Source organism: Aspergillus affinis (genome assembly GCF_023601865.1).
Source record: "Aspergillus affinis strain CMG 70 chromosome Unknown NODE_22_length_351263_cov_86_343593, whole genome shotgun sequence".
In the NCBI taxonomy this organism is placed as follows: Eukaryota; Fungi; Ascomycota; class Eurotiomycetes; order Eurotiales; family Aspergillaceae; genus Aspergillus; species Aspergillus affinis.
In genome coordinates, this window is record NW_026515803.1 from 135,365 (window position 1) to 161,158 (window position 25,794).

The 25,794-nt window shown below is 51.4% G+C and overlaps 8 protein-coding genes across 8 annotated transcripts; 3 read left to right on the forward strand and 5 right to left on the reverse strand.

Moving 5' to 3' along the window:
• Window positions 1-78: 78 nt before the first annotated feature.
• KD926_004753 (putative TGF beta receptor associated protein 1) lies at window positions 79-3,855 on the forward strand (the record flags this gene model as incomplete). Its single annotated transcript, XM_053098145.1, has 3 exons — window positions 79-220; window positions 304-2,876; window positions 2,935-3,855. The coding sequence occupies 3 exons, from the start codon at window positions 79-81 to the stop codon at window positions 3,853-3,855; spliced, it is 3,636 nt and encodes a 1,211-aa protein (XP_052957943.1).
• A 196-nt stretch (window positions 3,856-4,051) lies between these two features.
• Window positions 4,052-6,081, reverse strand: KD926_004754 (cytochrome P450; the record flags this gene model as incomplete). The annotated part of the gene is made up of 5 exons (XM_053098146.1): window positions 4,052-4,253; window positions 4,342-5,485; window positions 5,548-5,811; window positions 5,859-5,903; window positions 5,955-6,081. 5 exons carry the CDS (start codon window positions 6,079-6,081, stop codon window positions 4,052-4,054), a joined length of 1,782 nt encoding a protein of 593 aa, XP_052957944.1.
• Window positions 6,082-6,838: 757 nt separating this feature from the next.
• KD926_004755 (ABC transporter ATP-binding protein) lies at window positions 6,839-11,218 on the reverse strand (the record flags this gene model as incomplete). The annotated part of the gene is made up of 11 exons (XM_053098147.1): window positions 6,839-7,552; window positions 7,606-7,796; window positions 7,853-7,968; window positions 8,020-8,549; window positions 8,604-8,773; window positions 8,836-9,571; window positions 9,624-9,770; window positions 9,826-10,105; window positions 10,154-10,810; window positions 10,875-11,062; window positions 11,126-11,218. The coding sequence occupies 11 exons, from the start codon at window positions 11,216-11,218 to the stop codon at window positions 6,839-6,841; spliced, it is 3,822 nt and encodes a 1,273-aa protein (XP_052957945.1).
• A 338-nt stretch (window positions 11,219-11,556) lies between these two features.
• On the forward strand, window positions 11,557-14,260 carry KD926_004756 (fungal specific transcription factor domain-containing protein; the record flags this gene model as incomplete). Its single annotated transcript, XM_053098148.1, has 7 exons — window positions 11,557-11,595; window positions 11,838-12,369; window positions 12,442-12,588; window positions 12,645-12,811; window positions 12,874-13,311; window positions 13,391-13,638; window positions 13,720-14,260. The coding sequence occupies 7 exons, from the start codon at window positions 11,557-11,559 to the stop codon at window positions 14,258-14,260; spliced, it is 2,112 nt and encodes a 703-aa protein (XP_052957946.1).
• Window positions 14,261-14,383: 123 nt separating this feature from the next.
• Window positions 14,384-15,558, reverse strand: KD926_004757 (aromatic compound dioxygenase; the record flags this gene model as incomplete). Its single annotated transcript, XM_053098150.1, has 2 exons — window positions 14,384-15,259; window positions 15,322-15,558. 2 exons carry the CDS (start codon window positions 15,556-15,558, stop codon window positions 14,384-14,386), a joined length of 1,113 nt encoding a protein of 370 aa, XP_052957947.1.
• A 989-nt stretch (window positions 15,559-16,547) lies between these two features.
• KD926_004758 (Zn(II)2Cys6 transcription factor domain-containing protein) lies at window positions 16,548-18,650 on the reverse strand (the record flags this gene model as incomplete). Its single annotated transcript, XM_053098151.1, has 2 exons — window positions 16,548-17,983; window positions 18,038-18,650. 2 exons carry the CDS (start codon window positions 18,648-18,650, stop codon window positions 16,548-16,550), a joined length of 2,049 nt encoding a protein of 682 aa, XP_052957948.1.
• A 1,814-nt stretch (window positions 18,651-20,464) lies between these two features.
• On the forward strand, window positions 20,465-21,066 carry KD926_004759 (putative small nuclear ribonucleoprotein (LSM7); the record flags this gene model as incomplete). The annotated part of the gene is made up of 3 exons (XM_053098152.1): window positions 20,465-20,666; window positions 20,740-20,811; window positions 20,939-21,066. The coding sequence occupies 3 exons, from the start codon at window positions 20,465-20,467 to the stop codon at window positions 21,064-21,066; spliced, it is 402 nt and encodes a 133-aa protein (XP_052957949.1).
• A 1,266-nt stretch (window positions 21,067-22,332) lies between these two features.
• Window positions 22,333-25,150, reverse strand: KD926_004760 (PAN-complex poly(A)-binding subunit PAN3; the record flags this gene model as incomplete). Its single annotated transcript, XM_053098153.1, has 7 exons — window positions 22,333-23,360; window positions 23,419-23,574; window positions 23,627-23,771; window positions 23,822-24,022; window positions 24,366-24,702; window positions 24,788-24,842; window positions 25,078-25,150. 7 exons carry the CDS (start codon window positions 25,148-25,150, stop codon window positions 22,333-22,335), a joined length of 1,995 nt encoding a protein of 664 aa, XP_052957950.1.
• Window positions 25,151-25,794: the final 644 nt, after the last annotated feature.

The window sequence follows — 25,794 nt, forward strand, 5'->3', positions numbered from 1 at the left end:
GCTCCGCAGCCGCAGGCAACGTTCCACTCATCCATGATCTCGCCGTGACCTGAGAGAGACACCGGAGCTGGTCTCACCATGGTGTCTGAAGATGACGGTACCAGTCCCCGCAAAAGGCGGAGGATTGGCCCTCCCAAAGCTGCCCCTTATATGTTGCGACCTTTATTCGATCAAGTACCTCTGATGGCCGACGATCCCAATGATGATGTTTACATTACCTGTGTCGAGTATTGGAGTGCGTTTCTCAGCCTGGAAGCTATTCAACCCATCCCTTTTCATGATTGCTAACCAATTCATTGCTAGATGACAATCTATACATTGGAACCTCCGCCGCGGAGATCTTACATTTCGTCTGCCTTCCTCCGGATCCCTCGGACATCTCAAACGAATCGTCCTTCATCCTAGCTTCGAGACTACCTATCCCTTTCGCTCAGAACTCGCAAGCAACCTTCAATCCACCCGGTATCCAGCGGATCGTTCTTCTGCCGACTGCGAACAAAGCATGTGTGCTCTGCAATGGGACGGTTACTTTCTACATGTTACCGGAGCTCAGCCCGGCTTTCGGCAACACCAAGGTTCATAATTGTCACTGGATCGGAGGTCTTGATCTGAATGCGGATCCCGAGGATCAGGAAGATCCCGTGATCATGATCGGTGCCCAGAATAAAATCATGTTGGTGAGGATCGGTGACGGGGCTCGACTGCGGAGGAATATCGAATTTCCGGGCTGCTTGGTGGCGTCGCGCAGGGGCATAATCTCCTGCGCCGCTGATGGACATACCTACTCGCTACTCGACGTGGAACATCAACAAAAGATCCCCCTGTTTCCCATTTCATTCTTGAATGAAGCCCTCGGATCCGGGCAGGTGGAGGACATACCGCAAGCATCATCACCACCTCCACTCGCCAGCTCTCCGCCGACTGAAAACCATTCGCACAACAGGAGCTCTAGCCTGAATACACTAGCAGGCATGCTGCACCCGACTGCACACCCGGGCCCTCAAGATCGGTCAAGCTCCGGGACGCCTGAATTGTCTCCGGATTCGGGGACGCCGACTCGATCACGATCGAGAGAGCGAGGGGCCAGTGCATCGCCTAGAGTATCCTCCGAGCAGCAGTCTAGACCTAGTGATGATTCGAAGCAACTCCCGGCATTACCAAAACAGTCAACACAGCTGAAGCCGCATGTTCTTTCTCCTACTCCCTCGGAATTCTTGCTCGTTAGAGGAACGGACACAACGGAGCCAGGTGTTGGGATGTTCGTCAACATGGATGGTGACGTGGACCGCGGCACGATCACGTTCCACAGATATCCAGAGTCGCTTGTCATCGACAAGGGCGACGAAAACAACTTAATCCAAGCCCCTGATGACACTAGTGACGAGCTCATCCTCGCCGTGATGGAGACCAACGAAGACGGAAACCGGCGCAAACGCATCGAAGTGCAACCATGGGATGCCGACCCAGCAGAGGCCGAGAGCCAAAAAAGCTGGGTAGAGATACCCTCCCAGGACGTGCAAGTTCCTCATGTTGGTCTTGCGCATACAATCAGCCCGAGTCAACTGGAGGTACATGAATTGGGGAAATCAATGCAGATGATTCGCTTGAAGACGCCGTCATTATCTCCGCACACCCCGGTAGTCGACCCCCGGACTCAGGCATCTATCGAACAGCTGCAGAAAGAAAAAGAACTTTTTGAACCTGACCCTGATGGCGCCAAGAAGGATAAATCTGGTGGTTGGGAAGCGGAACGAAATGCCGAAGAGGCCAAGATCGCCCGCGACCTGGGCAAGGCTCGAAGTAGCTTGATAATGTGGTCAGGGAACACTATCTGGCGGGTTGTGAGAAACCCATTAACCACTCAGCTTGACAATGCGCTAGGTAACGCCCAGATTCCCGGGGACAATGAACACAAGGTCTTGGACCGCGATGTTATCATAGACATCATTGAATTGGTCCAAGGATCCGAGCCCAAATCGGAGGCTGAATTCTTAGGATTGAATTACATCAAGCAAAAGTCGAGCCTGCTCCTTTTCGGCGATCTAGTTTTCATGGACCCAGCGCACCGACATGAAGCCACTACGATCAAAATGACAGAAAAGGCACTTACGGATGGAAATCTGGACCCCCGTATAGCTTTGTTACTGGTTCCTCTCCTTCGCTGCGAGGTACTACAGGGCCCTCAGGGAATCTGGATCCACGCCGGGCTTGCAGATATTGTGGAAATGTACATCCAACGGGAGGAAAAGGACGAATCTGCTAGGGATGCCACTTCTGACAGTGACATTTTGAATATGGTGAAACGCTTTTTGGTTTCATGGCAGCAGAAACGGGGATACGGAAGTATCACAGACGAGACATATGTTTTCGACAGTGTTGACGGGGCTCTCCTGCATCTACTTCTCGAGCAAGACTCAAAGTTCACGCCTGAACAGCGCTCGACTTCCTCGGTGCGAGCTGAGCTGAACCGGCTCGTTGACAATTGGAAAGGGAACTTCGATCGGGCTGTAGCCCTTCTAGAGAGTTACAAGCGGTTATTCATCCTGAGTCGTCTGTACCAAAGTCAAAAGATGTCGGGCAATGTGCTGAAGACGTGGCGGCGGATTACTGAAGGCGAGGAGGATATCGGTGGTGAAATGTCTCCGGCCGGAGTTGAGACCCAGATGCGCCGATACTTGGTCAAAATCAAGGATGCGCAGCTTGTGGAGGAGTATGGGTCCTGGCTGGCTCAGCGAAACCCAAGCCTTGGTATTCAAGTCTTCGCGGACCACACCAGTCGAGTCAAACTGGAGCCTGGGGACGTCGTCGGCTTGCTCAAGGAGCGAGCTCCGAATGCGGTGCAAGAGTATCTTGAACACCTCGTCTTCTCGAAGAATGTGAGCTCCCCCTCCCCTTTCCTCTCGTGAAATTTGCGCATCTAATCAATCACTACAGTTAACTCAATATGCCGACGATCTCTTATCATACTATCTGGATACCGTGCTCTCCGTCCTTGAGTCCTCGCCAGCCGCACGAGAGTCCCTCTCGGAATCCTACTCCACATACCGCGCCCTCCAGCCGCCCAAGCCAACCTACATGAATTTCATCGCCGAGAACACCCCCTCGGAACCATGGTGGCAGTCTCGTCTCCGACTCCTCCAACTCCTAGGTGGGGGCAGCAGCAGCACTAGTCAATTCTCCTCTATTCCCACCCCAACCCTCACATACTCCATTCCCGCCGTTCTCGCTCGAATCGAGCCCTTCCAGAACGAACTCGTCTCCGAGTCAGTCATCCTCGACGGACTGCAGGGCCGTCACCGCGAAGCCCTGCGTCTTCTTACGCACGGACTAGGGGACTACGACTCCGCCGTGCGATACTGCCTCTTTGGCGGCCCCCGCAGCACCAGTGCCACCGGAGCACTAGTCGAGTTCGCCGAGCGACCCCTCCAAACGGAACTATTCGGATACCTATTGGATGAGTTTCTGCGCATCGAGGACCTTTCGGAACGCCTCGAGCGCACCAGCGACCTCCTCGCCCGATTCGCCTCATGGTTCGACGTCGGCGAGGTCCTCCGCCTTGTCCCCGACGACTGGAGCGTCGACATCCTCAGCGGTTTCTTGGCGCAGGTCTTCCGGGTCCTTGTCTCGCAGTCCCGCGAGACGCGCATCGAACGCGCTCTCAGCGCGGGACTGAACCTGCGCGTTGGCACGGAATACATCGAGGGAGTAGAGAAGGTGGGCGGTTGGGTCGAGGAAGGAGATGGCGTGCGTCGATTGAAAGGGTCTTCTTCTAGTTCAGATAAGCAGGCTCAACCAGGTCAGCCTGAGGAGGGAAGTGATTTCGGGGATATGGTTGGAGCGGGTGATCCACGTTGAGTGAGGTGGAATTGAACAAACGATACCTGATGACTTGAGTGCCTTGATACCATTATTGCTACGGAGAATACTAGTAAATACATCCTCACTGGACTTTATAGATACCTCGACTTTTTTCTTTTTTTTCTTTTTTTTTTTTTTCACTATGATAGTAAGTAGGCCACATACATATTCGTTTGATAAAAAAAAACCAGTTCTATCGAAGTAGGACTCTAATCCCTTTGCTTTCTTTTCTCACAGCAGGAATTATGAATTCAGATGCAACATCAACATCCCTCTTGCGCTCTGTTTCATAGAGTTCAATCGACGAAGCCGGATCGTCTTTTTCTGTAGGAAGGCCATAGTTTCGGAAGATACCCGCAACGAAGTAGTAGAGCATACAGTGCGCAACGTTGATTCTATCATTCAACCCATTAGCCGAGAACGTAACTAGGTGAACCGGGAGCAGATTCAGATAAAATAGGATATGATAGTAAAGAAACCTACCCAAGACAGATTCTCGTTCCCTTGGAAAATGAAAGTAAGTAGCGACTGAGCTGTGGACTTTCGAGCCATCTCTCCGGAACGAAATCGCTTGGATTCGGAAATAAGTCGGGATTCATGTTGACGGACAGCGCGTCCATGCTGATTGAGGTGCCGGGTGGAAAGGTCGTGGTGGTGCCGGTGCAAGGATCGGTATAGCTGAGAGGCTTATCGGGTGATATCCTCTGCATGCGGAGAATGCCACCAGGGTGCATTCGGATTCCTTCTTGGATCACCGCAGAGAGGTAGGGTAGTTTTTCAAGCTCCGAGAGACTCATAGCACTGTCTGGGTTGGGGAGGGCTTGAAGAAGCTCCGTCCTTAGCTTGTTCAGTTTGTCTGGGTTGGCAAGTAGTTCATATATTAACGGAGATACGGTTGACGCTGGGAAGATCTGGTTAGTAAAAATGCTGCTGCTAGGATTGTAGAGGGGCGGATATTCACCAGTGGTGGAGAAGCCTGCGAGGACGATCAATTTGGCTTCTTGGTGTAGCCTCTGGAATGATTTTTCGAACGGAGGCAGTTTGGCTTCCATGATCGCGTTGAATATTGTAGTTTCGTGTTTCTCGGTTGGTGCTTTTGCGTTGCGTATCTGGCTGTTCCATTGCTGAGATGCAGTCAGTATTCCTTTCCCAAAAAAGAAGATGATGATGAACATGAAAGAAGACCAGATTTCGGTGGAAAAACTCACTTGATGTAATTCAAAAAGCGGCGCCAGCGCAGGTGTCATCCAGGCCACAAGCTGGGGGGGTTGAAATGTCATAAAAGCCCGAGCCAATCCAAAATTCGCCATGATATGTGCTAGCTTAAAGCTTTTATCCAGAGCCTGGAAAAAAGGACTGCTGAAATCCTTCCTGTCTGTACAGTCGGTGGACCTTCCAAAACAGAAGCTTGCGACAATATCCGTCGCCGCCGCTGCAATGGCCTCGTTCAGTGTGAGCACGGCTCCAGTCTCTCGGTGCTCTTCAAATCGCCTCAGAAGCTTCTTCAGGATTTCCTGAAAAATGTATTCTCGTTTTCGAACACTTTGTTTGGAGAAATAGGGATTAAGAGGTGCCCGTCGACTGCGGTGAAGATCGTGTGGGATTGTGCCAGCAGTTGCTAGTGGAACTGTTTTGTTTCAAATGTGTGAGTACTTATTGAATTCTATAAACGAGTATAGAGAGCTTCACCTGCCACCGATCTGGGGAGCCATGGATCCTTATCCCGCTTCTGGAGAGGGCCGGCGAACAGCACGTCGACAAACTCGGGATCGTTGCAGTGCACCTCATTTGGTTTTATCCGGACAATTGGTCCTTTGATGAGACTCAGCATTGCGGCCCAGTTTATATGATAGAGACGTACCGTACCATACTGTTTGTGGAATTCCTCAACCTTGAGGAAATATTGTCCGCTCTGCCAGACGTCGTAGTATAATTCGTACCACTGCGTGATGGCTGGGGGGGTGTTAGACATCAATCAATCAACGGTTTTGGGTACTTACCTGCTATCTTCGGTCCAGGAACATTGGCAAGAGGGTGGATATAAACTTCCAAGATGAGTTAATGAAAGATCTCAATTGGGTTTATGACACACATACGTCGGTAGACTCCCAGCCCTATGAGGTACGCTCCCCATCCAATGGCCAACATCCATAACATCGTCTGTAATGTCAAGTCACCCAGACCAGGGAGTTGATCTCGAGAGTTAGAAGAAGGAACAGCCATAGTGGCAGTGTTGAAGGTTGATTTGAAAATTGAGGCCTCCTCTTAGTAACTATCTTATCAACGAAGGTAATCCCTCTATAGATAGTATATTACAAAAAGAGTTGAAATACTAATTGCTATGCGGAAGATGAATCACATATATTTAATATTTGTGTGATGACGCCACTGACTAAGCTTAGCTATCCAGACAGGCTGTTACTCAATTAAGAAAACGGCCTTTGAAAGTTTGGTTAATGGCCTTCTTAGGTTTGTTTTGAATTACTAACTTCCTGGATAACTTTATTCCTGCGGTATCTAAGGATTTATTAGGGAATTACGGACTATTTAGGAATTATCTATGATTTTCGGGTCCAGGGATAATGGCCATTAGAGATATTAATGTCTATTGTTAGTTTTGATTTATTTCGAGTGATTTAGGATGACCAAACACAGGGAGGTGTCAGGTGGACATGCTACCTCTGTACAGATTGTGGCAGACCCCATGTTATACTAAACATTTTACTATGCGATTTCTTGACACTGAAGGGTCCCAGATTAGAACTTCCACCGCTAGCAACGTATAGTCCCTATAAATCCAGATATCGTCCGATCTCAATAACTCTAGTGACTGGAACAGGTATAGATAACAGTATATTGAAGTGAATGACGATTCTATCTGTATTAAATGAGTAAGATATGCAAATTAGAAGTCTTATGGCTCTCCAAGTCCCAACTCTCCTGCTTACTATAGAAAGGTTCAAAGATACCTACCGAAGGCCTACATATCCAGCCTCTGAGCCTCACACATCCCCGCATAAACACCCCCCTTGCCAACCAACTCCCGATGCCTCCCCATCTCCACGACCCTCCCTCCCAAAAATACAAAAATACAATCCGCCTCTCGCACAGTCGACAGTCGATGCGCAACAGCAATCGTGATCCTCTCCCCATCCGTCGCGGCATTCATCAACGCCGCCTGGACGATCTGCTCAGACTCCGTATCCAATGCACTCGTTGCCTCATCTAGCAAGATGATCTTCGGGTTGCGGATCAGGGCCCGCGCTATTGCGATCCGCTGGCGTTGGCCGCCGGAGAGTTGGCTTCCGCTTGTGCCGCAGGGCGTGGATAGGCCGTCTGGGAGAGAAGCGATGAAGTCCCAGATGTTGGCGGCGCGGCAGGCGGTTTCAATTTGTGAGAGGAGAGGGGAGGTCGAGCTTGTGGTTGCGTTTATGTTTGTTTCTGCGGGTTGGAGATCTTTTAGATCCAGACCGTGGGAGATATTTTCCAGAATAGTTCCCGGAAATAAAGTGGGTTCTTGCTGGACTAGGGCGATCTCGTTTCTGTAGGCGAGGGGATTCAGGTTAGGGAGAGGCGCGGAGTCGATTGTGATGGTTCCTTGAGTTGGGTCGTAGAAGCGTTGAAGGAGGGATATCATCGTGCTTTTACCGCAGCCCGAGGCGCCGACGAACGCGACGAACTGACCTTTTTGGATCTGAGGTGGCTTAGTTAGCTATTAATATCTGGTAGTAGAGAAGGGGTACGTACGCTTAGTGAGACACCATTCAGGACTCGGGTATCTGGTGCAAACGGGTAGGAGAAGTGGACATCCTGCATATCAACGGAGTTGCAATCATTCGGAGGGTGGTTATCCCGGTTCTGATCTGTTTCTTGAATCATTGGCTCGAGGCCTGTAACCCAGAAGTAGTAGTTTGCTGCTGAGTTCGCTTTCGTGAAGCCTTGTGAGAACCTGTTAGCAAATTCCCCTAGAGAATACTGGTTCAAAGCGACATACTGCTTGAGAAACTGAAGAGTTGGCCCGCTCCCTGGCCTGAAAAGTAGACGCCCATGAAAGAAACGATGAACTGGTAGAAAGTGATATCGCCATTGTTGATCAGCTTTGATCCCCACCTAGAAACTGTGTTAGTCCGATGCCCTGCCAAGAAACAAGAAAGGTCATACCAAAACCCAAGGCCTAGAATAAAGTACTCGATGGACTGTGTCAACGCGTACCATATCATCGTGACTAAAAGCGGAAGGGTAGTAGTACGAATGGCCGAATCCAACTCATCGGTGTACTTGACCAAAGTGCGCCCTTCCAACGCTAAAGATGAGATAGTGCGAATAGAAAGCACTGCCTCCGAGGCGATAGAAGCGCTCTGCGAGAACCTCTTCCCTATGTCAGTATCCATCTTCGTTTCCAAGCGCATACGTGCGTAACCGGAAAAGATCATAGGGGGTAAGCCAGCAAAGACGCCCACAACGCCTAGTTTCCACGAGATTGCCAAGGCTAGGATACTCGAAGCTAGTACATTCACGATTGACATTACCACTAAGCCGACATTGAAGCCCATCATCTCAAGGATCGCCTGCGGGTAGGAGTCAAGTCGTTCGGTCAGTGAGCCGATTGTGCTCTCGCGTCGATCGAAGAAGCGGAGGTCTTGTCGAAGAATTGAATTCAGAATGTCATGACGGAATGTTCTGCTAATGGTCTGTAGGTAATGGGATTAGCAAAAGTGAGGAATGATGGAGAGAACGATTCCCACCTGAGCGATGACATTGGTAGCCCAGCCGAGGCCGTAGTAGATGAGGACGCAACCAAGCGACATGACAAAATACATGAGAGCAATAAAGTTACCTCTACCGACGATGTCATCGGAGGTAAAGATATCCATGACATTGGCCAAGAGCAGGGCTTGACCGGGGTATATGGCAGCTAGGAGACGTTAGACACTTGTCTCGAGGGATCATAGCAGCTTGACTTGCCTCCAACCACACAGCAAACGAGAGTAAACAGGTACCAGAGCTTCAAGTCGGAGGTCGCAATGACTAGCTTGGCGATGCTGCGAATAAGGCCTGTCTTTTGGTAAAGCGTGTAGTCCTCCCGCTGCTGCATCTCTACTAAATTCTGGGCCACGGTCGTCCGATACTTTTGTAGGGGAGGAACAGTCTCCAAGATTTCATCAATCGACTCTTTCTCGATAATTTCCTTTGTATGACCAGTAGGCTGTGCAGCAGAGAGGTCCTGTGCCTTGACCAATTTTGCATAGGTGCCACCCAGCGAGACCAGCTCTTGATGATGGCCTTGCTCAACGATCCTCCCCTTCGACATGACAACAATATTGTCAGCATTGCGGATAGTCGCTAACTTATGAGCAATAACAATTGTCGTACGGTTCGTGGCAGCACGATCCAGCGCCTGTTGCACGATACCTTCAGCTTGCGGATCCAAGGCACTTGTTGCTTCATCGAGAAGAAGAATTTTCGGTTCGGATATAACACTGCGTGCAATGGCAACCCGCTGTTTCTGGCCGCCGGATAAGAGTCCCCCTTTCTGACCAACCTGTGAATCGTAGCCGTGCGGAAGCGTTAATATAAAATCATGTGCAAAGGCAAGCTTTGCTGCGTCTTCCACTCGCTGTTTTTGTACCTCATAGGGGACAGTTTCCCACTCTGTGCCTACCAGTCCGCTGGCAATATTCTCAAACACGCTGCCATTAAACAAAACGGGTTCCTAGGTAGAATTAGTAGAAGTAACAATATCGCGCCGGATGGTTCGTTCATACCTGCTGTACCAGTCGAATATTGGTACGTAACCATTTCAAACTAAAACTTTCAATCCCGGCCCCATCCAGGGTGATGTTACCAGAGCCGGGAGTATACCAGCGTTCTATCAATCCAACTATCGTGCTCTTTCCAGAGCCGCTGGTGCCCTATTCTCAGAGGTTAATAGAATGGCGATTGAGGCTACAGAGAAATGTCACATACCACAAGAGCGGTGGCTTTTCCCGCTGGAATGCGAAGAGAGAAGTCATCAAGCACACAGACGTTGGGCCGACTGGGGTAGCTGAATCTCACACTCTTAAACTCAAGGACACCTGATATATCCGTCGGTCTGGCCCCAGATTCGTCGAGGGCGTTGATTTCCGAGTCTCTGTCAATGAGGACAAATATCTCTGCGGCGGCACTGGCAGCACGACCAAATGTGACTGTATGGGGGGCAACGGTAGTGATCGTACTCGCCGCGATGACGACGGAAAATAACACCCTTCAACTCGTTAATATCTAGTAACACAAGCACAACAATGGGACATACTTGAAAATGGTCCCCACGTCGGGGACGTCACCACGAGCAAGCAGTTGAATACCCTGCCAAAACGCCAATCCCATGCCGGCGTACATGACAAAGAACTCTCCGCCGAACATCAGTCCATACAGGTGATTCTTCTTCATCCCTAGACTGTGTGCCTCATTCAGATACTGTGTACACTTCTGAACAACCCGAGGTCGAAGATTGAATGCGTGAACAGCTCGAATACCACCGAGGATATTCTCCGCATACGTCCCAGCCTGCGCATACGTTTTGAGTATTTTGGTCTCAATACCAGCGTCGATAAAAGAGGCAACACCTCCGATTAGCAGTAAGGCTGGGATGATGCAGATGATAATCAACGTGAGTTTCCAATGGCTGATGAAGGCTATGATGAAAGCTGCGAGGAACGTCGCAACGGCCTGGAACAGGATACCCAACTTCTCGGAAATACCGGAGTGGATGAGCTTTCCATTCGATGTAGCCTGCATGGAAATTGACCCGCTGATGCCTTGATCAAAATACCCAGTTTCTTGGCTCAGGGCGGATCGGAGGTACTGGTATCGAATGTTGCGGACGAGCTTGTGCCCGACATAGGTGGATAGGGAGGCATATAGGTATGTGCAACCGAATCTAGCGATGCCGATATAAACGAAGTACAATCTTGAGCAAATGTTTATCAGTACGAGGACTTCATAATGGCTATAAATTCGAGGGTGTAGCTCACGAGAACTTGCTCACTTTGGACATGAAGTTGTCCGGGAGGTTTGGCCCGATAGTAGAGCGACTGAGTATCGTCATAAAGTCGCCTATGACGAGATTCACCATGGCCAAAGCAACGCCCGAGCCGATGGCAGCGAGTAGAGCGATAGTCCCAAGTACATAGTCGATTGTCTCGCCGTAACTAAAGATTCTCTGGTGGCGGCAAAACCTGGACTTAGCAAACGAGCATCAACATTGCAGTTTTCACCCACTTACCACGTAAGCCTTGAAGGCAGATTGTTTAGGGGGTACTGCATCCGATGCAATCGTTGAACTTTCGACGCTTTTCTCTGCGTCTAGTGATCCCATGATTCCTGTCAACTAGAAGCTGAGTGCGGGTCTGGACAGGAGATAGAGGCACAGGGCCAAAACCAAAGAGAGATCCAGCCATCTTATAAAAGGATAGGGACAGCACCTAAGACTGTCTGTATACGCTTGTCGCCACGACAGAGGTCTTGGGTCATTATCTATGATACTTGGCAGCCCGAAGTCCGGACAAAAAAGGAAATACTTGAGGGCTGCCATCGGACGGCGGAACTCGCGGGCTCCGGAGTCCGCGGGCGCCGCAGGGAAATGCTTTAATAGAGACCCACCCCTTCATCTCGAGGTATACATACTACAAGATATTCGCTTGGCACAACTTTCTCATGATGTCCCAAGAAAGCACATCTCACTCCAAGAGGGCAGTAAGTATCTCACCGACACTTCCGCTACCTACAGTTATTAAAAACCGCATCCAGTGTGACCCTTGCCACAGTCGTAAGGTCAGGAACGCAGCAACCATTCTAGACACCCAACTGAATACATCAAGATACGCTGTGATCGCGCCTCGCCCTGCTCGAACTGTTACGACGCAAATCTGAATTGTGTCTCAACCAAAGCGATCGGTCGGCCAAAGCAGGCCCGTGTCTTGATATCATCGCAATAGTTCGGTTTCCCTTGGCTCCAGTTCCTCCACGACTCGTTACTGATCCTTGTCCACAGCGAGCGCAAAGTCGACCTCATAGAAAATAGACTTGACAGACTGGGAGATCTTGTGGAAAGGCTAGTAGCCTCGCACGCTTCTACGCCCAATCTCATAGCCCAAGCGTCACCATCTACCCAGAACACTTCCGCAAGCACGACGTTGACCGTGCCCACGAAGCCACCTCGGCCGTCTCAAGGACATAGCGAGAATCCTCGCCCAGAGAATTTGATAGAAAAAGAAACGGTGCTCAAGGGGGAGTCTTCACTTTCTGCGCACTCGTCATTTGCAGTCAACTTCATGCACAATATTGTTGGTTCGCAACATGAAGCAAAAAGTAATTCCGAGTTCAGAAAACTGTTAGACACGGTCTCTCATATTGTGCATGTCTTTAACTCGCATCCCCTTTCGCCGAGACCATTGTTTCCTCACGCCAGTGACAGCGTGGAGATGCCTCCAGTAGCCACTGCTGTGGCTGTCTTACAAAAGGCACAGGGTATGTTGACCTTCCCGTCCAATAGCGCGTGGGTATTTGGATGCTTGAATTGTAGCTGAATCATAAATCTAGAGTCGCAAGACCTAGAGCTTTACTACCTCAGGGCCTTCTTCGCCAACTTCCTCCACCCTCAGTCTCTATCGGACTTATGTTTGAAAGTCTACTTCTCCGAGAGCTACTCAAATGCAGACTTCATCATTCTTAATGCGGCATTATACTGTAGGTTTTTGAGTTCTTCCTGCCCGTGCTAAGGGATAACTAACCAATTCGACAAGCTTTCGCAACCTATATGGCCACTAAACCTGAGCAACCGATCGGCCCTACTCACACCGAGTGCAGAACCCTCATGTTATCATCTCGCGCCAACCTAGAGACAGCGCTTTCACGACTCTCCCTCTACACAAAACACAGCTACGAGATGACATTAGCCCTAATCCTAGGCGTAGGTCCTCCACTATTCTCCGCCATTCTCGTAATGATGACCGCTAATCCCGATGAATGCAGGCCGTCCACGCAATCGACACCTCCAACAACTCTCTCGCCTACATCCTAGTAGGCGCCGCCTCCCAAAGCGTACGTTCTCTTGGCTATCACACTCGATCCGTAGGCGCGGACACGTCGGCGTGCGCACCGAACAACAAAGGCCTCCTCTTCTGGACGGTTTACTTTCTCGAGAAATTCTTGTCTCTCCGCAATGGCCAGTCCTCGTCCATTCTCGACAGTGATATCACGATCCCAATCCCCACGGTGACACAATCATGCGACCTTTGTCTGGTGGGGTGTTATCGTCAGATGGTCAACCTAGCCCGAATAGCAGGGAAGATCTATGAGGAGCTGTATTGCGCAGGATCTCTTCTGCTATCGGCGGATGTTCGACGGGGCCGAGCGGATGCTCTGGCACAGGAGCTTCATAATCATTCTCAGGTGGCGTTGAAGGAAAATGTATGTACTGTACCTGTTTCTCCCCTCCCCAAGACCAGATCAGATGCCAGTTAAGCTAACCCCTGAGGTCCGAGAACAGACAGCTTGGATGCAGACCCTATTCCCCGGCGAGAAAAAAGCCTTTGTCAAATCGCTCTTCATGACCGATGAAGTTCTTCGTCTTTCAATGATAACTCTCGTGTATCGCGCGATGCCGCCCACAGACGGCTCCTCGACATTGCACAACGAGTGTATTCTGTCCGCTCGCGCGGCCTTGGAACATCATATGTCCTTTATTAATCATTTTGGGGCGTTTGACTCGGTGGCTCTGTCTGGTCATGTTACTTGGTGGGTTTCCTGCTACCTAGCTACCTTTCTACTTACCTCCCTCCCAACCAACCATCCATCCATCTAACTAACAAAACACAGGTCCATCCTCTTCGTCCCCTTCGTCCCCTTCATCGTCCTATTCTGCCACGCCGTAGAAACCGGCTCCATAGAAGACGTCGAACTGATGCAAACATTCAACGACTCAATCGAGTCCGCCTGCCCGGAATCCAAAGCCATCGCCAAACACCACCACTTGTTCCAGGTCTTCTGTGTCGTGGCTCGTCGGTACTGCGAGCTTAAAGCTGTCTCTTCCTCTTCCGCTTCTGTCTCCGCTTCCGAGCAAGAGCAGGAACAGGGACAAGAACAGATGCTGCTGAGAAGGGAGGTGGATGCGAGGCTTGCTGCGTTTGGGGTCCAGCCGAGTTTTTGGGCGGGGGGGTTGGAGTCTAGTCTAGGGGATGGGGATGGTCAGGTTGGAAGTGGTGGGGAGGGACGGGGTGATTTGGAGGGGCTTCCTACTACTGGAATTGCCGGTGGTGCTGCTCCTGCATTAGGGGATGATGGGTTCAACGTGGGTGGTTGGTTCTCGTTTAGTCAGAATGTGATGTCGTTGTTGGATTGTAATGAGATGCCGTTTTGATCGTACTCCTACCTACCTACAGTACATACCTATCTATATCTTAACATAACCCTTAATTCTGTTCTACCTATGTTAAACACTCATACACAGCTATCCAATCCAACAGCAAAGGGGGGAGGGAAATCAATCCAAATCCGGCACCGGCAACCCATTCACCATCTTAACCTTCCGACCCAGCTTATCCAGCGCTAGTTTCGAGTTCCGTTCCCGCAGCTCCCTCGTCTCGGCCTCGGATACCAACACGAAGTCATACGTCAGGAGCGCGTGGTCCTCGGAGACGTTGTACCGTTTAGCGTATTCCGGTCCGGCGCGCCCGATGTCCACGACGAGGGAGTCTTTGACGCCGAAGACGGCGTCGGAGGTCTCGTAGGGATCATTGCGGAGGTAGAGGGCTCTATTCAAGACAAGGTCATCGTCAGAGTTAGCTTGTTTGTTTCCTTTGTCCTCCTCAGAAGCTGAGGATAAAAAGCCGGGTAAGGAGGGGAAGGGAACCCACGTAACCAACCCATCCACGCCCTCCCCATGCTCCACCTTCTCACCCCCCTCAAACAAAAAATGCATATGACTCGGCCTATACGGATGTCTCTTCAACTTCGCCAACAACTTTCCAACCGGCCCATCGTGCGGAATCGGATACGGGACCGGCGTGATGGCCTTAAACCAAAACACGCCTTCATCGTCACTCCGCACAAGACACCGTCCATCGGGTCCCTCTCTCCCTTCATACTGCACGTCGTAGTGGCCCGTCGAGTCCGTCTCCCAGACATCGACCTTTATGTTGGGGAGCGGGTTCCCGGCGGTGTCTTTGACGGTGCAGACGACGAGGAGGGGCTGGCCGTTCGGGTCCGAGGACATGGATGTACCGGCGGGGATCTCGGTGGCTTCGTGCGTGTGGAAGGGGCCGAGAACGGTGCCTTCGGTTGCGGTGGGGGGTTTGGGGTGGTCGATTGAGTCGACGAGGATGGAGAGGCCGAGGACGTCGGAGAGGAGGATGAATTCCTATCCACCCCCGCTGTTAGCTATGTATGTACGAAGTAGGAAAGGAGAGGGTACGCACACACCTGTCTCACATCACTACAGATCTTGCCCACCTCCGTCAAGAACAACAGTCCTTTCATCCATTCATCCGTGCTGAGACGAGTCTCGCGCGCGAAATCATGCAGGTGCGTGACGAGCCGCTCGAGGACGTATTTCATGCGCTCGTCTTCACAGAGCGAGTTCATCCGGATAGCATTCTCGGTGATGTTCTCGACTGTGAGGTCTTTCATGGGAGGGAGATTGAGCGTGGAGGGGTCCATTATCAATTCTTTTCTGGTCTTTGGTGGGGTTGGAGAATTGAGGAATTGAGATGTAACTAGTAGAGGAGAGGAGATGGATTGAGTCGGCAATGAGTAGAGGATAGAAGATAGAAAAAAACCAGAAAGTGAAATTGAAGAACAGAAGATGGGGAAAGCTATATAAGAAGGATCCAAAAGAAGAGTAATTAGCACACCCTCAATGGACAGCTACGGATCACCCCGCATGGACCGCTGAACAAGAACCGCATAAGGATTGCCTAAGCATGGCTTCCACTCCACTGCCAGAGCGGAAAACCCCCGCCGATCGCTGCCGATGCCGAAGTAAACGAAGGGAAGAATGTGGGGTGAGGAACGTCCGGCAGGATCGGTGTGGGTGGTGGATATGATCTTTGCCGGGAGTAAGGAGTCCGAGTCGATAGAGAGACGTCAGGCTTATGATGCAAAGTTTCCGGCTGCCCATCATCAAATCAAGGTGCCGTAGTGTAATGGTTATCATGCGACGTTGTGGTTTATCCCGCAGTCCCGTCCCGATCTGGGTTCGATTCCCAGCGGCGCCAATTGGCGTTTGAGAACTTGATTTGTCTTTTTTTTTGTTTTTGCACCCTGATTTATCAAAATAATTAATTTTCTCTTGGAAAGTCTTTTTGTCTCTATCGACTTTAAGGTTGGTATTATTTTGATTTTATCTTTTTTATAAACGGGTCAGGTCCATCTGGCTGCTTTCATACGTCTGCTACGCTGTCATGGTTATATATACTTGTCGGGACCATGGATGAAACAATCTAAAACACACACATACCCCCCCCCCCCCCCCAACTACTGAGATACAACTCCGAAGCCAGTCTAGTCTGTATATGCAAACTTCCAATTAACTCAAACTACCGGGATATCTAAACACGCTCAAACCAGTACAAATAGATACGGCCCATTCTCAAACCGGCCGCCATGCTCCTCTGAACCCCAATGAAGGTAGACAACACAAAACACAATTATGCTCGCACCACCTTTCGCTCACGCTCCAATTCCTGCTCATGCTCCCTCTCCCGTTCACGCTCGCGCTCCCGTTCGCGTTCGCGTTCCCGATCAAGAGCGTCCGGCCCTCCATCCTTCACCGCGGCCGCCACCCGCGCGTGGTGATCGACCGTGTCCATGATCGCCTGCATGAGCCGGTGATTGGCGCCCTGGTCGTCGTCCTCGGCCACGGCCTCGTGCTGTCGGTGGATTCCCATGCGCCGGTCATGACCCAGCGATGTACTGTTCTGCAGCTCACTTACGGCCCGTCGAGGAGACGGCGCCTTCCCCAGCGGCGTGCCCGGAGAGGGCCCCGTCGTCGGTGCGGATTCGCGACGGACGCTGAATTCCCGGTGTCCGTCCCGAATCACCTCCCGATGCTCCCGCGGCTCCCGGGGGTCTCGATATTCTCGGTGCTCCCGATGTTCACGGTGCTCGCGATACATCTCACGGTCCACGCGGTGTCGCTCCGGGTCCAAGATCATGGAGCTCGATCCCGGAGTAGTCGCCGCCGACAGCGTTCCCGGCAGAGAGACCGGAGGCACACCGGCGGTCGGAGTCTCCTTCAGATGCGATTCCTCAGCCCGCTCCCGGGAACTGCGCTCGGCCCGCGCCTCCCGCAGCTCGTCCTCCTTGACGTCCTTCCATGAACACTTGGCATGCTTCTTCGTGCAGCCCATGCAGGCGGTCAGATTTTTCAGACAATCCATGTGGAGCCGACGACATCGATCGCACGGGGGCATAATACGCTCGCCCCGCTGCAGCTCCTCCATGCGCGCAACCATCTCCATCTTGTGCGGCCCGCCGTCATCCTTCTCGTGGTGGTGGGACTTGGGAGGCGGTAGTAACGAGGACGGGGTGCTGGGGATGGCCACCGTGGTGGGTGCCGTCGGAGTGAACATGGTGCCGTAGTCGGCGGCGTCCGATGCGCGCGGCCGAGGCGGACGCGATGTCTGCCGGTTGACGGACCCGGGGGTTTCGTCGACGCTCCGAGCTTGACGGTCTTGAGTGCCGAAGAATTTCTTCATAAGCTCGGCGCGCGTTGTCGGGGATGCCCCCTTGATAGACGTACCGTTGATGATAGTGACATTGTCCGTATTGGAGTGTGAGAACATGAATTGCGACGACAGCGCATTGGTCTGATTCTCCTCCGCCAGCGCGTCTGCGCCGCTTGCCCCGGGCCGGCCGGCGTTCACGGCGACAAAGCCCGTCGAGGGCGAGTGTGCGTTTGAGTTGGGCTGGCTGTTGCCATTGGCTGGAAGTTGGCTGCCATTGGCATCGCGCCAGGCGGGACTGATCGAGCGCTTTTGCTGCTGTTGTTGCAAATGCAGGGTCGAATCGTTTTCCCGACGAGTGATGATGGCGGTCCGGCGGTTCTTCAGTCGGTGATTTATTTGTCTGGCTCGAGCCGACACTACGGACAAGAATGATCAGTACCCTGTCTCGCATGACGCGACGAAGGACCTACCCTGGTCGGCAACCTGGATGATGTGCTGGAGGTTTTTCTCCAGAATTTCCAACGCGCCCAGCTCCTTCTCCTCGTCCTCAATGATGGGCTGCGGAGGGATCATCTTCTGGGGCATCCCGGAGGCGATGAGAACGAAATCCTCCTCGCTGATCTCGACGCGACACTGCTTGGTATAAAACTGGCAGACTCGCAATCCGTTGCGAGTCTTTTCTAGGTTGAACTGTTCCGGCTTGTTCTTGGCAAATTCCACCACGTCCAACCAGGTGACGTTAGGCGAGTCTTTACCGTGCGATTTGAGGACCCGCGGGGGTCCGTCAAACAAGCGTTCAAAACGCTTGATCAGGATGGGACCCAAGGGACATGCGCCCAGGTTGCCGGCGATACTCTCGTGTCGCTGTAGGACGCCGTCATATTCACCGATCAAGTGGATGATGGCCGGCATCGTGTCGTCGCCGGAGACCAGCGGGAGGTTATCGGGGTATTGTCGCGCAAGATAGTTGATCTGCAGGTGATTTGAATGGGTCTTGGGGACTTTGGATGCGATGGGAGGAAAGTCACCCGACGGAGATCGCGGTCGTTTACTAGACGACTCTGTCGTCGTTCTGGAGTCCATGGCGACGTCTGGCTAGCAAGCCGGGGGGGGGGGGGAGAGAGGGAAGAAACACGAACGGAACAGAGGTGTTCGGATGGTCTTTGCGAAACGAGTCGCCAAACCGCGAGGGTTGAGAGGCAGAGCGGGGAGGGGAGGAAGGGAAAGAGAATTCGAAGGGGAATTGGAGGATTGAGTAATGGAGTAGCCGATGGCGGAGCGTCAGGCCCCAGAATGCGGGATTACCGAGCAGCCACTGGGCAGCGCGTAATGGATGGAGTTAGGTAATGCGAATGATGCTAACCAGGTTCCCCAACAAAAACCGGATGATGGAAGGGGAGGAGGGGAATGGGGGAGAGAGGAGGGGTTGGGGGAAACCAAGAAATCCGGGAGGGGGAGGAAAAAGAACACAAGATCGAGAATTCCAAAAAAGCAAAACGAGGAGAGGGAGGAGGAACAAGGCAAACGAGATGCGGGAAGCAGCAGCAGGAGGGAAACGGAACGGTTTGCAGAGAGAGAGAGAGAGAGAGAGGGAAGGGAAGGAGAGGGGAGGAGAGGAAACAGCAGAAAAGACGGCAGAGCGTGGGTGTTTAGTTGGTCTCCAGGCGGACACGCTTTTTTTAGCCGTTGGGCAGGTTTGGCCCGGCCGGACCGAGATAGAAAAGAGGCAAGATATCACTATCTGATATTAGCGGAGGACCGGCCAGGGCAACTGGCAATTCGGCAGGGTTCTAGGAGAATAAGGATCCGGGCGGACGGCCATATGCCATTGAATGATTGAAGCATAGTCTGAAAATAACAGCTGATCTTATATCGTACGGATTAATAAAAGGAGTTCAAAAAAGATAAAAAAGGAGCCAATGACAAGGCTGAATGACGGGAGTGACGCTGCGGATGGCGGAACGGGCGCTGAAGCGTCTGGTGGATCTACTGAGTATCCGGAGTAGTGATACCCTGGATATCTGGACGGTACGGAGTAGATTTAGAAGGATTCATTTCATGACACGCGAGTGTACGATATAGCATGATCTATAGGGATAACCAAGTACAATATTCTGCGGTCAGCGAGCCGGGCTAATCAATCCTGCTGGGGCAGGGCGGAGTCCCGCCGGTCTCTTCCGCCGACCACTCGGTGTGTCCCGGGATGTCGGAACCGTCGTCTTACGTAGTCAGACATTCTACGCGTCCTGTCCTGGTTTCAGGGGAATTCTCAATACCACCTTGCACAGATGACGGGACGGTACTTCCTCCGATAAGCAGATTGATTGGGGGAGGTGCGTCCAGGCGCTGCAGGACGCGCGGGTCGAAGCCTCGAAGGGCCCCGAGAGACTCGCGCTCCGCCCGTGGTTTGTTGGTTGCTGGTTGCCTGCTCCGTAAGGTCTCCGTTGGGATTCGCCGATTCTGGCCGTCTTTCTTTACATTTATTTTCTTTTTGAATTTCTTCTCTTCTGGCGGCGGATTGGTGTTATTGTCTGTCTCTCCGCCAGCGAACCTGCCACTGCCGACCCCCCCCCCAAAAATGCCTCATAGTGCCCCAGCGGCCCATGACTAACCGCCCTTACCTCATCCATTCCACCATTTTCCTACACCGGCGCCTGGACCGCCGGGACCGACTTTTCCTCCCCTCATTTCTCTTCCCACCGAATCGCTGCTTTTCACTTTTTCCACCCTTCCTGTTTCCCTCCCCCCCCTCCCCGCTTACATAACTCTCTGCCCCCAGCTCAGCTCGTGGCCCCAGTTTTATTCCAATCTGACTTTGCCTGATTTTATTTCCGGATTTGATTGACTAATTCTGGTCTTCGTTACCTGCCCCCCTTTCCCCTCCCTCCACTCAGACCATGTCCGAACGAGGCTCATTCCGAGGAGGTCGTGGCCGCGGCGGCGGAGGTTACGACCGGTCGGCTCGTGGCGCCAGAAGTGGCGGTGTCGGTGGCGGTGCCCAGCAGCAACAGCAGGAGAAGCCCAAAAAGGAAAATATCCTCGACCTGACCAAGTATATGGATAAGGAGGTGCGCGTGAAGTTCAACGGTGGTCGTGAGGGTATGTCTTGTCCTGTCCTTATCTTATCTTACCCTTTTGATTTCTCGTGGCCTGTCTTTCTAACTCTCCGCAGTCACGGGTCTGTTGAAGGGCTATGATCAGCTGATGAACCTGGTCTTGGACGACGTGAAGGAATCTATGCGAGGTATGTTTCTCTTCTTTCTTTCCCTTCTTTCCTCTTGTCTTCCCATACACAACTTTACAATCATTCCCAATCCCGACACCAAATCCTATCTACCACTCCCTTCCATCAAAACTAACCACCCTATCAGATGACGAGGGTAACGACAACACCCGCTCCCTCGGACTGATCGTCGCCCGGGGTACTCTGATCGTGCTGATCTCGCCGGCCGACGGTAGCGAGGAGATTGCCAATCCCTTCGTGCAACCGGAGGAGTAAACCGTCCCATTCTGTCATGACCATATCACGATGGTCTGGTTGGTCTGGCCTGGTCAACGTCACAGTCACAGAGTCACAGTCACAGCCACGATCATGACCCTCTCTCTCTCTCTCTCTCTCTCTCTTCCCTTGTTTTATTTGGTGCTCGGTCAGCATGAGGACTGGGCCATCCGAATCTGTTTATACAGAGCGCGCTATGCAACATTTGTGATGTTTTCGTTTTCTATATCTATTCCCTTTTCTTCCCCCTCGTTTCTTGTTTCCCCCACAAGATGGCTGCTTTGCTCTATCAAGAGCTAGCTACATGGTGCATACAGTACCCATCACCGTCACAGGTCTTGCTAGCTGTACATGCTTCGGACAGATCGAGGGAAGAAGTGAATAATGCATGGAGAATCGTCGGGGATGGATGGATTGATTGAGTGAGTGATTGATCCATGGCCGACTCAGACCAGCGCCATCGTGAACTGAACCAACCCAAACTCTGTATTAGTCAAGACTTTTTCTAATCTTGAAACGAAAAAAAAAAAAAATAATGAATGAATCATGAGTCATGATCTTTTTGTTCTTCTTTTCTTGCTCTATTTCTCTCTCTGCCCTATAGATTTTTATCCATGTCTGTATGCATATAGTGTTTATGGTATAGCATCCCAAAGGATACACCACCATCACGATATACAGAAGTGTTCATAAGACACCCACCAATCTATCCATCTACTCATCTACGCAGACACATCCTACATCTATCCCAAGAAATCATCTATGAAATTGCATGATCTGTATCTTCATTGTATTTTGCATATCACATCATATTTCCAGAGTCTGGTTGGACGGAAACAATGCGAAAAAAACTGAAAAGAAAAGGAGAAGAGCAACAGAAGGATATAGGTAAAGTAGGACATACATCCCCCCTCCAGCCAACAAGATTGTATAAGCCAGGAAATAAGATAAAAGAAAATTCAATCCAATCCAACCCGGCCAACAGTACATTCATATTGATGCCCATATCAATACCCATACCATACTGAGACTTCTCACTGACCAAAGTCCCCAAAAGGAAGAAAACATCATCATATCCATCTTTCGAGATGTGCAAAAAATATTCAAGGATAAGTAATCCCTAGGTCTCAGGAAAATCAAGTAAAAGCTAGTACGATCATTATGATCTTGTCCTTCCTTCTTTCTGTATATAAAATGGAGATTCCAACACAGAGGAAGGACCCGAGGAACGCTGTCAAGGCGTAGGCCTGAACAAGCAATTCATTTCTAGTGAAGCCTTCGAGCAGGTTTGAGAAGTGCCTGGAACGAGGATTCCAGCGCCTTCTTGACCTCCTTATAGCTGACAACAAAACAGCTTTGCTCGTCTCGACTCACTAACGTGACCTTCTCGTCGCTTCCTGCATCTAGTTTGTTCAAGCATGTAAGTACGTGGCCAATATCAACGACAGGATCGCCCTGGGCGTCCACCTGATGGAAAACATAATCCCGGAAGAGTTTCAGGAAGTATCGTTCGCCGTTCTCAGACCATTGCCTATCATGTTCATACTCTGGTCGCTCATTCACGAGATTCAGCTTGGTCATCAGTCGCACGAGGCGTCCATTTTCAAGTTCCCGACTCAAATCTGATGTCAGCTGATCATCCAGATGGAGAGCCGAGTCAAAAGTCGACATCAGTTGGGAGGAGATGCCGGTAATAAACATGTCGATGTTACGGTCTTGGTCCTTTTGCAGCCCATTCAAAAGCCAAAACACCGAGTTCTTCAGCTGGGGGCTGTAAGCGCGAGTGAAGTGTTCCATAGCTTTGGTGGGGTTATGCATGACTGTCGGCGAGTTGGCACCCAGAGTGATGATGAGCTGTCCGAACCCGACGAGATCCTGACGTTGGAGATCGGCGATGGTTCGCTGGTTGTCATACTGGACCACGTCGAGGATCGCACAGGCATTGAGGCGTATGCGGTTTCTGCCAGTTAGGAGAATCTTGCTAGGCTCAATGACTCTCGCGGCAAGACCGCTACTGTGGATGGCCTTGAGACCGTTGGCGATTTGGGTCATGTAGCCCCAGAGTACCTGTTCCGGGATATGTGCGTTGTGTCGGCCCTGGAATCTGTTGCCCGCACCTAAGTGTTGCTCCGCAAGTGTCTTCGAGAGGGGGTGGTAGTCAGTGACGAATATTAACGAGCTGTCCTGAAAGCTTCTGCTGGTAAAGGCGTCGTGAACAGTAACCACACTGCCATTGCATACTCGCTTCCAGGCTTGAACGGAGCGGATGGCCTTCTCGTTCGTCAAGCGAAAGCCTGTATTAGATTAGATCCTGTGAGATATAGCCTAGAGCAGAAGAAACCAAGCACCCACCTTCCAAACGCCGAAGAGCGTAGAAATTCCCATCCTTACTTGATTGCGCCTTGTAAACCCAGCTGGGAAAGCCGAAGATTGCCGCGTTTTTCTGATGGTTCAAATCTAGTGGAACTAGCGAGTGGAAGTAATCAACCTGCGCGGGCAGTTGCGTATCTAATTTCATGTTAGCTGCATGATGGTCCAAAGTCGAGCCTGGCCAACATACTAGGCAGGGTTTGTAGTGTCGCTGCCGACTTCTTCTGAAGTTCTTCGCGGAAGTCACTCGGAAGAAAGAGATCATGAACATTTCGCTGATAGCCTAACGTATTTTGACTATGGGGTCCGATAGGCGCGTAAAGATGATATTGGACCTTCAAAATTATTAGCTATGATGGCAGGTCTACCTTGTCAACCAACCTACCGGCTGCTGGAAGCCAGATTGCCCGGCGAAAAATGCGGCCCCGCCTAGAGCGGCGGCGGCAGCTGCAGTCTCATGTGGGAATGCGCCTGCTTGAACAGAACCGACCGCACCGGCAGCGGAGAGAGGATTCGGGGCCGTCACAAAGGGATCGAAAGGACTCGAGGCGGGGACTCCGCCATTACTATTCCCCTGTAAAGAGGCCTGAATGTTTTCGGTCAGTAAGGGTACAGTCAAAAATGGGTACATGTCGGAAGTTTAGAGCCGTGAAGTGATAAAAGACCCTCAAAGAGGATAGGAAATGCGGGGCAAGCAAACGGGTCAGCGGACTCGAATGTTGTGGAAGAATATTCCATCATAGTGAGTAAACGCGAGTCGCGGGACCTTGCATGACTTGCTCCTCCTTCTAATAGCAAACATACAAGTATCCCGTAAGAGCCCGTTTCGCATGCATGACGGCAGAATGATGTACGTGGGACGGAAGTGATAGTTGTACAAGTAGGCGGGCAAGTAATGTCCAAGAGCATAAGAACCAAGCGCATCTTACCATGTGGGATGTATCGAAGGTCTGAGGAATGAATTCCTGTGCTTCGGCCACCGACCAGTCCGGAGTCAACGTTTCTTGTCGACCAGAGGGCGTGCTCGCGTTGGAGCCTTCTTGCCTCGTCAGCGGAATGGCCAATATCATCAAAAGTATTAAACCATACGGGAAGATATACTTCGGGGTTGAAAAGGAGCGGCATTTGCAGCCTTGGGAGATATCGTGGCGGTCTTCTTCGCGGTTGCCGAAGACATCGTGGGGGATGATCCATTGGAAGATAAAAGGGAAGGAGTGAAGCTCGGGGAGTCGACATTGAGTCGCTTTTTGTTGCTGTTGGTGGTACCTGACGTAAGTTACCGCTCATTCAAGACATTCACATGGCCCATAATTTCATGCAATAGGCCGGGGATAAAAAGGGCGTTGCGAACCTGTCCGATTGATATGCAGGGTTGAACTTTTGTGGATCGTGGTTAAAAGCGCATCCTTTAAACAATCACATGTTAGATCAAACCGACACTCCCAACAACAGGTATGGAACCATCGCGGTACCTTTATCCTCATATCGACATCGGCCATATATAGTCACATTACGACATAGGGTTTCTTTTGCATTCTCTGAAGGAAATGGACGGAGCAATGTCAGCTTGCAAGCTCCACGAACTCGAGGAAGCAACTTGAAACATCCAACTCGGAATGCATCATCACCTGCGACACTAACCTCGTGACTTGATCTTGGGTGATCCCGTCCCACGACGGGAATCGTCCAACGGGGGTTTCCCAGTTGAAGCCATGGGGATGATCGTCTGTCCACAGAATCGCGCGGATCAAGGCAGAGGGTTATCCATTGAAGGAAAACAAAAAGGGACCGGGTGACCGAATGTGTCGAGAGGAAACCACATTCCTCTATTCGAATAGATCGTATACTAATCCACGAGGAACAAGAGAAGCCCACGCGAAGCTGCGGAATAATAATCGCTGCCGCTAGGGTGAATTGGCGTAGGAGCGTAGGGGGAGGGGCGCCGGCGATGAGATAACAAGCTGCCTGCGGGGCGACGAGTCAAGACAAAACGGCCGTCATAGAAATGAAAGATGGAAGAAAGAGCAAGCCGGTAATCCAGGATCCGGAGACGAAGGTCTCAAAGACACCTTCATGCCACGGATGGAGCGAGGGAGGCATCAGGACAAAAGGCCCGCGGGGGAACTCGAACGGTCGGGCGGTATGCTCTGTGCACGTGCCATCCAGGCAGCAGGCGCGCGTTTGGCGCTACGGCGCAATGACGGAGCTTCCTGGAAGAGGCCAGCTCATTTGAGGGTACCTTCCTGCTGCACGCTCCCTTCACTTTTAACTCACGCTGTGTCCTTGTCGCTTGGTGACCTATACATCTCTCGATGGCCCGGAGAACCCCGTAACTTCTCATCGAGATTTAAGTATTTG